The sequence below is a fragment of the Natator depressus genome, chromosome 2 (assembly GCF_965152275.1).
Source record: "Natator depressus isolate rNatDep1 chromosome 2, rNatDep2.hap1, whole genome shotgun sequence".
Classification (NCBI taxonomy): Eukaryota; Metazoa; Chordata; order Testudines; family Cheloniidae; genus Natator; species Natator depressus.
Window position 1 is genome coordinate 223,123,966 of NC_134235.1, and position 12,671 is coordinate 223,136,636.

At 46.5% G+C, this 12,671-nt stretch overlaps 1 protein-coding gene across 1 annotated transcript in view; it reads right to left on the reverse strand.

The window, feature by feature from the left end:
* The window catches only part of ITGA8 (integrin subunit alpha 8), a 178,738-nt gene extending 174,263 nt beyond the window's left edge, over positions 1–4,475 (reverse strand). The window contains exons 1-2 of the mRNA XM_074945995.1: positions 4,150–4,475; positions 3,533–3,657 (exon numbers count right to left, since the gene is read on the reverse strand). Of these exons, the coding sequence (XP_074802096.1) occupies positions 3,533–3,657; positions 4,150–4,475 (451 nt within the window). The remainder of the gene's footprint in view (positions 1–3,532; positions 3,658–4,149) is intronic.
* Between the last annotated feature and the right edge of the window lie 8,196 nt (positions 4,476–12,671).

The following is a 12,671-nucleotide window of genomic DNA, read 5'->3' on the forward strand; positions in this document are numbered from 1 at the left end:
ATATGTGAAGTTCTGAAGTATTGCTATAGGTGTTACTGAAGTATGTTATGAGGTTGGGAACACACACAACCAGCCTTTCAGGTACAACAGTGGAGTAGCCAGACATGCTGGTATCACATTAAAGGGAATCCACTCTCCCAGAGGCCATCCCAGAAGACTTCTCAGAGAGAGCATGTAGACAATGGATGCTGCTTGACCAATGGGGGAAGACCCCCATGTCACAAGCAAAAGATCTTTCCAGCAAGCTGGAAGAAACTATAACAGAGGGGAAGTGACATCATGACTTGGCCTCACTCCCACCACAACTCAAACCCCTGGAAACATGCCTGTAGGACAAAGACTTTGTACTGCGGGAGGGTGGTCCCAGGCTGAATGGCAGTTCCAGCCTGTGTATTGAAGATCTGTGACCTGTTTGTACCATCTATCAGGGTGAGACACTGCTTGATTCAAATTCTGTTTAGTTTATAGAATTTAGACTGCAAGTTTATTTTTGTTTCTTAAGTAAACAACTTTGATCTCTATTCTTGCTACTTATAATTACTTAAAATCTATCTTTCTGTAGTTAATACTGTTCGCAAGGTAATTCCAAACTCGGGTAAATTAAAAGTATTATTACGGCTCTTTTGTAAAGGGAACTTATGGAAAGTGTTCTCATTCAATGAGCATTCCTTTGTTTCTCTTTTTTTAAGTCTGATGGTCATTGTTGGCAATACAAGTGAGAAAAGAATCGAAGTGTGCTTCTCTCATTGGGGCAAGGTAACTCTCATTGACAATAATAATACAAGTGAGTTACTCGTGTGTCAAGGGGAGACTAGATCCTCAGAATGGGAACGTTAAAGACTTGTTATGCTCGAAATTCTGGATTTAGCTGTCAGTTTGCATGATCATTTAAGTGGTATGTAATGTGTTCTCTCTCTCTGTCTGTATACCACATTAGTTTCTATTCTGATCTTAGTGAAGCAGATTATTAATTATTCAGCAGTTTGTTTTCCTTTTATTGTACTTAGCACACTTGACTGAAAGAGCAGCTAATACTGGACTAGGTCCAAGAAAAAGGTGAGTTTTGTATAAAAAGGGCATCAAAATGAAAGCTTTCAGCTTTGAAATCATCTATTTTTTCTCTCTCCTCTGTTTTTAGAAGATTATTTCCAGCCCTTTTGATGTCAAGAAATTCAATGCCTTTTACAAAACTGCTGCTGTGTGTAAAACATTCCTTTTTAAAAATTAAATCCAGTATATTTAATTCCCCATCTACTATACTCTTAATAAGTGAAACTTCCTAATATTAGAGAAATGATGGTCTTGTGGTTAAGGCACTAGACTGGGATGAAGGGGACCCAGATTCAATTCCTAGCCCCATCATAGACCTTGTGCAAACCTAAATAACTTGTTTCTGTGTCTCAGCTTCTCCCCTGTAAAATGGGAACAGTATCACCTCAAAGGGGTATTGCAGGGATAAATTCATCAGTGAGTCTGAAGTATTCATACAGTGACAGAGGTCATATAAGGTCATATAAGAATAGTCTGAAAACATCTGTAATATTTAACAAACCATTGGTTGTGTCCCGTTACAGCTACAAACACAAAAAAGGAAAGTATATTAAAAAGATTTAAAACAGTAACTTCCAGGCTAAAGGCAGTATTGCGTGCTCTGCTTTGGAGTAGAGAGGAGATAAAAAGGAACAGAAGACTTGCTCATACAGCTGAAAATATTCCAAAGAGAAGGGAGCTGAACATAAGTAGCATCATTTTACGCCACAGATGTGTAAATAAATTAATGTTGACTGAATCAGTGATGACATAGCAAAGCATTCTGTGTACTCGTGTCCTACCTCCAATTTATGTTTGCATTCATTCATATATACATATCCTAATACCCTTTCCTTTCTCTTCTCTCTAGCCCCTATAGAAATAGGGTATTGACTTGCCTCTGTGGACTCCCTGAGATCACTCTATGCTTCAGCTTAGTGCTCTGGAAAAGTTTTGGACTGACCACTCTGGAAAATGAAGTTCTCTCATCTGGTCACAAACTGGCATTTGCATGGCAAAGCTTAAAACCCCTGTTATCTTCAAGTAGTCAACTGCTTCTGGCCACCACACCTCCTACCTACTCCAGAGGCTAAACCTTTGCTCCAGATCTCTCAGAAACTCTGTGACTGATAGAACGTGTGGAGTCTTCCTGAATCTGTTTAGCCACCCACTGTGGTCTTTTCCACACAAGGGCCTGATCTGGCCCCATGCTTCCACTGTAATCCTTTCCCAAGATAACATTTTCAAATGTATTGGATCCTCACTTTGGATGAAGCTTCAAAACTTGAAAACAATTTACATTTAAACACATGGTACTTCATTGTATGCTCCTGTGGCATAACGGTACATTTACCCTTATTTACCCAGATGTAAATAGTAGGTGTGTTGGCAATATTATTTGCTGTGTACCTATATACACATGCATATATTAAAATATATACACACAGCAGAGGGGACATATACTGTGTATACATCTACATGCATATAGTGCATATAGAATTAGAGACAGTATGTGTGTTATTACAGTATATATCCAGGTATTGCAGGTGTATTGTAATGTTTATAATACAGTAAGCTGGGATTCTTTCACACATGCCTGTGTGCGTGCACACACACACAGCTGGGGAACTGTGTTGCTGATTTGTTAGATATAGGGAAGTTGACCGAAATTTCATTTATGTTCATAGAAACAGGCTTTGTTGTATTATATTAATATTTGTATGACGAATAAGCACTAAAATTAAATACAGTCTGGTGAATTATAACTTTTGTTCTAAAGATTATATTGTATAAATATGCCTACATTAAACCATTCAGTTTAAATGTTTTTGGAAACACTAGGTTTAAATTATTTTCAAGGGCTATAAAGAGAAAACATAAACAGCCTGAATTGTTTAAAATGTGTGTTCCCTTTAATTAAATTAGAAACATCTGTCTTGGGATTTTGAAAGTGGTCGGATATAATCTATCCACATTATGCCTACATCAGTTTGCATCCAACTTTCAGTATTTTGAAAGAAAATTCTTCCGTTCTGTAAAGAATTAAATCAGCATGGAGCATAAGGTACCGCCTCCGACTGAATGGGCAGAAAATCCCTTGTTGAAAACAGCACTGAAGGAGACCAACAACCAATTTCCACGGTTCGGGGAGGGGGGGGGGTACGTGAAACACGGAGTTTGGTCTTCTGAACATTTGCAAGTGGGTATTTCTTTTCAAAAAGTGTTACGTGCAATCCACACCTTTCATTCAACGTATGGAAAGCGGCAGTCGCCTACGCACCAATCCCCAACTTCACGCGATTGTTATTTCTGTAGGGACCATCTCCCCCCGACGCGCACAAACTCCAAGAGCGCAATTTCTCTGGGGAACTACCCACACTCAGATCAGACTGACAGACACAAGGGAACGGAGCGCCGAACCAACTCGCAGTAAGGGGTGACTTTCGCAATACAATACAACGCGAAATATCTGCGCGTTATATGCGTATAACGATGTACTTACTAGTCGTATCGAAGGGGATCTGTTTGCACTCAGCGGCTGGCCAAGGACAGTAATACACCGCTCCCCCTTCCTGTATGTCCGGCTGGGTAGTATTGGCTTTGGGAGCACCGACCAGGACGCTTACTCTGCAAAAACATTTGTGACCGTCACTAGATAAAGGCGGACTGATGGCAGATCATTTGTGCCCACACGCTGCCACCCACACCAGAGCCCGGGGACGGGCGGAAATCGGCAGGACCCTTTCCCTGTGGCCACATGCTCCACGGAGCTTTCATTCCCATCTGTTTCCAGCAGATAGATAACCCCGGCGGGCCAGGGGGCAGCTGGAGCTGCATTCGCCGGCCGGTGCCAGAGAGACGCCCGCAAAGGGCTGCCCCCGCTCGGGGTTTGGGCAGATCCCTCCCCGCACCCGAGGCTGGGTTCCTGGCGAGCCTGCCCCGGGGTGCTGGGAGCGGCGCCCCGGCTGGCTTTAGCCAGGACGAGTCGGGCTGATGGAGACCTTCTCTGGCCACCCCCGCGCGGGTCTCCGGTGGCCCCGGCGCTGGGGCCAAGGAGGGGGCCGCCGAGCTCCCGGGCAGGGCTCCGGGCTGGGAGGGAAGCGCCCCGCGGGTACTTACGCGCCGGTGTAGTGGTGGAAATCCACGGCGTAGCCGAAGTAGCTGCTCTCGGGCCCGCTGTACACGGTCAGCTTCTCCTCGTCCACGTTGAACGCCGCCAGCCCCGGCGGCCGGAGCATCCCTGACAGCAGCAGCAGCAGCAGCGGGGCGAGGGGCTCCCAGCGGCGCCCCGGGGGCAGCATCCTGCTCCTCAGCCGCGGAGCCTCCCGCTCCCGGGGCAGCGCGGGGCGCAGCGGCGAGGCGGCTGGTGCGCAGGGACCCGGGGCGGCTCGGCTCGGACCCGCAGCCCCGCTCCGCGCCGCCTCTCGCCCGGCGCCCACAAGCATCTCCGCGCGGCGGCGAGTGAGGCAGCCGCTCGGCCGGTTGACTCCGGGGCGCCCCCTGGTGGCCGGCCGCTGGGGCACAGGCAGTGCGCTCCGCAGGGCAGCGGGCGCGCTGGGGCGGGGGTTGGCGGCCGGGGACCGCAGCCCTGAACTCCCTGGCTCTGGACGTTCTCTCTCCCCCACGCCGCGCGTGTGAGATGCACCAGGGAATCCACCCACTGGGGGGTGCCTGATGCCCCCTGGCATCGGATCCGAAGGGATCTAGCTAGTCACCCCCACTTGAAAAGCAAGCAGATTTTTGCCCTATCGTCTGAAAGGTAGAATCTGAGCCTTCCCCGCAGAGCCAACAAGACGGGGGAGGTTCAGCTGCTTTGCTAAATTAGAGGAGGGCAATCAAAGCATGAAGGTACAAGCCAGTACAGGACGCGCAACAGCACCCCCCGAGGGCAAAGTTTTTCCCGAAGTTTGTAGTGTGGTAGCCACTGGTGGCACCCTGGAGCAGGGGCAAACACAGGTGTGCAGCGCCCTCCTCAGCAGAGCAACTCGGAAGGACAAGTCACTTCTAACTCTTGTGGACTGAAAATGTCCCGATTTGGGGCTGAAACGGACAGGTGGGATTTTAGGGAAAGCTGGAACCCCTGGTTCCAAGCTGTTTGTGAGCCATGTGTGTATGATCTAACCCACACACTTATGATTTTGGCTGTAACTATAAAAACAGCTGCTGTCTGCCAATTTAGCCCACAACTAATCCTCAGTGAGAAACAAGGCTGAGCTAAATTTAAAAAATAAAATTGTGGCAGTACTTTCATTTTTCTTTAAGACGATTTATATGGCAACAAGCAACGATGCACTGCTGCCCCAGCCTTACAGAAAACTGTTTCCAAATAATAACAGCTGCAAAGGTGTGTGATATCACCCGTCCCCTCTCCCGATCTAGAAAAAAACAGGGCCAAATTCTGAGGCTATCATCCAGAGTAATCTCAGGGAAGCCAATGGCATTACTGGGATTTGCCCGAGGGAACCTGAAATCAGAATTTGACCCTGAGAGGCGCCTATGACCATTACAGAACAGTGGTTGCTGTTCCATAATTAAGGTCTTGATCCTGCAACTGCGTCTGTGTGAAGGGGCCGCTGTGCCTGTATGGAGCCTCATTTATTTTAATGGGGCTCTTACAGGCTACAGGAGTCGCCCCTGTCTAGGTCCACTTGCACAGTCCAGCTCTAAGGAGTTTCCATCATAAACCCAATTTTGTCCTCTGTCCCAAGCAAGATTTAAGAAAGCATCAACACTGAGACAGGATCTGCAGACAAAGTCACCCTGCTCTACCCATGTGTATAGCAGGGATGAAGTTTCAGTAGCTTCTAGCTGAGTAACTTCCTTCTCCTCCCCCCCCCCCCCCAAACTATTTCATCCACTGAAGATTCTTATATTTTGAAAGAGCCTTTTATGATATAAAAGGACATGGAAAAGCTACTCCTAGGAACTGGACACTCAACAGCTCATTATGACGACCACTAAGATGGCTATTGTTTAAAAGAAGAGGCCTTTTCTTGTTTTCAACAGACGTTTTAACCACAGGAAAGATATAAAAACCAACCACAATTCAGAACACCTCAGGAGGCCTAGTTCTTTGTAAATTTCACTATTACTGCTAGGTAGACTATATAAACTCTAACTATGCCTAAGGGAGTAACTTAAATTCACATAAAGAGAAAAATCACTGTATGTAGTTCCTATAACTATTATACAAGAGGAGGTGTCAAATCTCTCCCCTGACAAAAGAATGCAGACCGGCCCATAAGCTACATGACAACCCCATTCCATGCAGAAAACAGAATGTCCCTCTCAGAATTACTTCCCCCCCCTCCAATTTTAATCCATAACACCCTCTTGTGGGATTTTCCACTCCCATAACTGTGTTTTAGATGTTTTGTTTACGACTATATTCAAATAGGCAGCATCTGCTTGAAATTCTACCCTCCCCTGCCTGGATCAATGGGACACTCCAAAACCTGCCAGAAGAGGGCAGCATATTTCATTTTTAAATCCACCAACCTCTCTCCTCCCCCCGCGCCAAGTCAGAGGCAGAAACGAAGTAGAAAAACCTTCTAAAAATACTTCTTAATCCTCTAAAAAGCCGTTCTTCTCTGTGAAAAAGAGATGAGTCCTTCCAGCATTTACAATGCAAGTATGTATCAAGGAAATACTGGAGAAAGAAACCTAGAAGAATTGTAAACGTTCCAAAGTTACATTTAAGATCACACTTGCTACATTTTGAGTGTACCTATTATAGCAGCAGATTAAGTCCTTTGTGGCTTGAGTTACTCTGATATTCCCAGTCACTATAACGGAATAGTGTGTTTATTTTTAAAGTTTGGTATAATTGCCCTTAGCTGTCATCACTGACTCCCACACCTCAGTTTGTGGAACATATAATGAGTTTCTATTGTTCTAATTTGGATGAAACCAAACAATAGCCATTACTTAGTTATTTTAGAATGAACAAGTATTTCTGGTGATAAGGACCAATAGCAAAATGTACTTCAATGACATAAGAGCCTAAGTCCTATATTCAAAAGTAATTTAGGCTTAGACTTCTAAGTGCATTAGAGGCTTTAGAAAATTTTACACCAAACTCCTAAATGAATAGAAATTCAATTTTTGGAAATGTTGAGTTGTGCTACGTAATAGTAATACATTGGTCCCTTCTGACATTGGATTCTGTAAGTACCGGACTCTTTCATAAGGCTTTTCATCAGTAGATCTTAAAGTGATTTACAACAGAGCTCAGTATCGTTATTTTACAGATGGGGAAACTGAGGCACAGAGTGACATCACTTGCCCAAGATCATCCAGCAAGGTAGCAGAAGAGCCCAGATTGAAACCCAGGTTTTATAAGTCCCAGTCCAGTGCTCTATTCACTAGCAACCCTGCCTTATATGGGCCAATTTACAGTAGGTCTAGTAATCATAAAATTGCTCAAACTGGTGGCAGAGGGGAGGGGTGGGAAGGACAAGGATCAGAAAGACAGGAAGCTGTGTCATGCTCTCCTTGCTCTCAATGTATTAGTATGTTGAAATTCTCTCCTTCCTTTTCTATTTTTCTTTCAGATAATCCAGCAGCAGATTGAAATGGGTGTCATAACCTACCCTACCCCCCTTCAAATTCAAGCACTAATTGTCACATTTAAAAAGTAGACAAATAGTTAAAGCTACTTATTGTTTAAAAATTAGACCAACACAACGTTTAACCTTTCTCCCTTTGATAAATCCCGTGGCAGCAGGGCCAGAGCCTCCACAGCTGGAGAGAAACTCTGCAGGAGACACAGCACAACCAAAAGAGAACACTCTCCGGGGCTCTAGAGTTACTTTACAAAGTTCTTGCGTATGCAGAAGAACAAATAAACAAAACCAAAATGTTCAGCACAACGTTTGGCCATATTCTTATCATACAGCTTAAGCCCTTAAACTCCAAAAAGCAGGACCTATCTATAAAAACAAATAAAACAGTTTTTCTGCCTGCAGTACTTCCCCCTCCAACCCAGCCTCCCCTCTTCAGAGCTAAGCTCAGCTGCACTTGATTACCTCAGCTCAGAGGCACTCCCTGCTGGGAATCTACAGAGCTCCGCTGGGATTTAACTCCAAAAGCTCCATAGTAATGTCTGCTCATTGGGTCCTTTCCCCAGGAGTATTGGGTCAGGATACGTCAAGGATATAGGGTCCTATCAGTGGAGCACCATGACACCTGTATGCCCAATCCCACAAGTTCTTTCACAAATTTAAATGAAGTAGTGGGTCACCTAGTAAATATCCATGATGGGCTTGCATCTTAACATAGAATAGACATTCAAATCTGGAATCTGTGTCAGCCTCTAGGAGAGAAAGGGGTTTGTTGTGAAATTTGGATCCAGAGCTAGATTCAGATTCTGAACCGCCCCCAAATTGGAGGTGTACAGAGATGGGTTTTGTTCAGGCCCATCTCTAATAATGATGTGTACCAATGTTGCTTTTCATGTTTGATTTTTGATTCAAGAGTACTGTAGCTGAGGCCAGAAGGACTACAAGGAATAGACCATTATTGGATGCTGCAGATTTAGACCAGGTTGCTTAATCGATAACCAGAAACCAGAAAAAGAAAACACACAATATATTCTCCCCAAACCCATATGACCATTAAAATAATAAAATAATTATTTATACTGCAGTATTGCCAAAAGGCCCTAGCCCCACTGTGCTAGGCACTGCACAGATAGCAAAACAGTTCCTTCCCCAAAGATCTTACAAGCTAAGCCATAAAAAGTAAAACATTGTCAAGATATTGTAGTCAGAGACTATACCTTAGTGATATTTTGCAGTGGAGTTGCAACATTTTGTAGCATGCATTGATTCTTTTGTGAAGTGAATAACACGTTACATATTGCCTTTTCAGCTAGGCATGCCAAGAGGAAATAGAGCCATGCGATAGGATATTCACTTCACTGGAAGACATGCCATCTGTTACAAGACACTACCACCATGTCCTGTTCACATTGTGTAAAAGAAATGTCCATTTTGTTGTGTTGTCTCAGTTGGTGTTCTGAAACATTTAAATAAACTGAGTATTAATAATATACCTATGATGAAAAAATTATATTAAGAATTACTTGTAAAAGCCATGCATTAGATTCTAGATCCCAAACCCTTCAAGGAGTGTCAGAAATTCACAGGATGTGCCTGAGTGATAAGTGTTTCAATTAGAGCTTTGGGTTACTCAAAGACTGATAAAAACCCAGTAAGCAGAAAATTCACTACTAGCTATATATACACACATATATATACACATATATATATATGACAGAGTACAAGAGTGTCAGCTAATATTTCTAGGTAATTTATAATTTCATCATCAACATAACTCCCCATAACCGCATTGGTCATTGGGGGACCACCAAGGATGAGCAATCAACTGTGTGTCAGTGCTTGAATCTCTGCAAAGTCCATTCGTGTCCATTCTTTTGTTGTCAACCCATCTCTTCTTCTCTTCCCCATACTGTCCCTTGGAGAATGATCTTGGATAGGCCAGCTGATCTTGTTACATGGCCGTACCACTTCAGCTAGCGCTTCTTCATGGTCATCAGGAGATCTTCATATGACGCACCACGTTGGGTGATGATGTTGCAGACCTCTTCACTAGTGACATGGTCGAAGTAGAAGATGCCCAGGATTTTATGGAAGTATTTCATCTCTACTACCTGTATTTTCCTTTCAAGTTCTGCAGTAAGGGTCCATGTCTTGCATGCATACAGAAAAATGGATATGACCAGTGAATGCAGCAGTTTCAGTTTGGATTCCAGAGACATTTTCTTATTCCTCCAAACTGGCTTTAGCTTTGCCACTGCTGCTGCTGCTGGCGCAGTTCTTGCCCGAATTTCTGCCTTTGATCCTTCATCAGTGATGACTTCCCCCAAATACTTGAACTGTTTCACTGTCTCCAGCTCTTGTCCACTGACAGTGATATCTGAACTGATGCCATCATGTTTGTTTGTCATCAGCGTGGTTTTCTCTGCACGGATTTCCATGCCGTATTTTGTGGAGGTTTCATCCAATCATTTCACAAGGTTGGCAAGTTTGTCTTTGCTGCCTGCCAGGCCATCAATGTCATCAGTGAACCGAAGATTTGGGATTGTTTTCCCCGCAATGCTGACTGTGCATATGTGATCTTCTAGGGCATCAATCATTATGCGCTCCAAGTAGTGTGGGCGAAAGACGACAGCCTTGCCGGACTCCAACAGTGGTGCAAAACCACTCTCCTATTGTGCCATTGATGAGAACGGCAAAGCTGGCCTTGGCATACAGTTGTTTAATGGTAAGAAAAAGCTTACGACCAACATTGTACTTCTTTATGGTTGTCCAGAGCGCTTCATGCCATACTCTGTCAAACACCTTCTTGGAGTCAACAAAGAAGTGGTAGATGTCCTGCTGGTGTTGTACTTCTCACATAGAACAGGAAGGTTGAAAATCTGTTCTGTGGTACTTCTTCCAGCACGAAACTCAGACTGTTCTTCAGGGATGATATTCTCCGCTTGTGGCTTTATATCTTATTTACACTAAATTGGCTTATGATCTGCTTGTTTTGGATCAGTGATACTCAGACTGAGGCTACAGAGCCACATGTGGCTTCTGTGACAGGGTCGGGCCAGATGGCTACAGGAGAGTAATTTTTTTTTTTGAAGCAAAAGATATTTTTATTTGCATAACACACTTACAAAGTAAAAACAGCAGCATATGCCATGTGTAACACAGCAACCAATCACAATTGTTTTCTCATTAGCTTCAAGGGAGGGAAGTGTTCAAGCTTGCCTGGGCCCAGAGCAGGGGGCTTCCTCGACTCTCGTGGTCTTCCACCCTTCCGAATTACCTGGTGGCCCAGAGCAAGGGGGCTTCATCGACTCTCGTGGTCTTCCACCCCTTCGAGTTACCTGGCACCACGCCCGAGTGTCACCAATTATTCCCTCCTCTGAAAGCACCCAACAAGGGGGCAGGCTGTGGGGTGGACAATCCGGGGAGGGGGGGGCACGTGCACCCACATGTGAAAGGACTCCTCCTCTAAGGTGGTGGTGTCCGCAGCAGCAATGGCTGGGGCCCCTTACTCTCTCCCCCAATCAAAGGGTCAGACAAAGGGACCCGGACGGGGACACCGAGCAGAGAACCTTGGACAGCGCCCACCGCTCCTCAAAAGCATCAAGGGAGTCAGTGGACGCCGCCCAGAGGAACTCCGCCCGGATATGTGAATGGACTGAGGATCGGAAAACGGCCCCACAGTCACAGGAAACTCCATCAGCCTACCTCCTCTCTCTGGTTTTATAGATGGCCATTTTAGCCAGGGCCAGGAGGAGGTTAACTAGGAGATCCCGCGACTTTGTGAGGCCACGGATGGGGAGTGCATAAGTAAAAAGGTGAGGGAAAAAATGTAACCAAAAACGTAATAGGAGATTTGTGAGGAGCTGGAACAGGGGCTTCAGCCTGGCGCACTCCAAATACACATGCCCCAGGGTTTTCCTCACACCACAAAAGGGACAAGTATCTGGGACGGGGGTGGAACGCGCCAAGTTCATGCCCGTGCTCACAGCTCCGTGAAGGAGCCACCAACTTATGTCCCCGATGGGCCTCGGAACCAAGGTGGAATATAGGCTGGCCCACCGGGGTTGCTCACCCTCCAAAGGTGGCAGAAGGTCTCACCACTTTGTGTCGGGGTGGGACACTAGGGTGAGGGCGTGAAGGGTGTGGAGCTCGAGTGTGTATAGATGTTTCCTTGGCACGGTTTGGAAGCGTACCGGCTGTAGTTCATGCAGCCGGCTCGCAGTGAAGGGGTGAGGGGGTCGATTGGGTCTGCGGGGCAGGGGTCCAATTAAAAGGTCCGGCGGGCCTGGGGTAGAGGGTGGGTGGGGCGTGCCCTCGAGCAGGACCCGGTTGAGGTAAGCTCGAGCAGTGGGCGGCAAAGCGGCCTTCGCCTCCTGAAGTACGCACCGGGGGGTGCGAGGTCTGGAGAGCCCCATGCGCCGGGCGAGTATCAGGGGATCCAGCCAGTCTCCCCGGTCGCAGTCCAGGAGGTCTCCGACTCTCGTGACTTCTGCCAGGATCAAGCTCTGGAGCACCGAGCGGGACTCCGCCACCTGCACACGGAGCTGGGGGTTGTGAAGCAGGGGCTCCGCGAGGAGATTTACCCCCTCGGTGGCCGCCATGGACCTGGTCGTTAAAAACAGTTTCCAAGTCCGGAGGAGGTCCTGGTAGAAGACCGGCAGCCCCGAGAGGTCTCGCGGAAGACCTCCCGGACGGAGATAAAAGAGCTGCCGGTCATATCAGAGCCCTCGGATGCGGCGCAGGATGGCGTGCGCCAGTGTGCTCCATGCCGAACTGCCTGCACCATAGAGGAGCCTCTGTAGGGCCTGGAGGCGGAAGACACGGACCTGAGTGTGTAGACACTTCAGGCCCTGTCCTCCTTCCTTCAGGGGTAGATGAAGAACCCCTACAGGGGCCCAGTGCGTTCCCGACCAAAAGAACCCCAGAATCGATGTCCGGAGGTTGGTCAGGAAACCTGGGGCCGGGACCAGGGTGTTGAGCCGGTACCAGAGCATGGACAGGACTAGTTGATTAAGCACCAGCACTCTCCCTCGGAGGGAGAGACATCGGAGTAGTCCCGTCCATTTCTGGAGCCGCTCT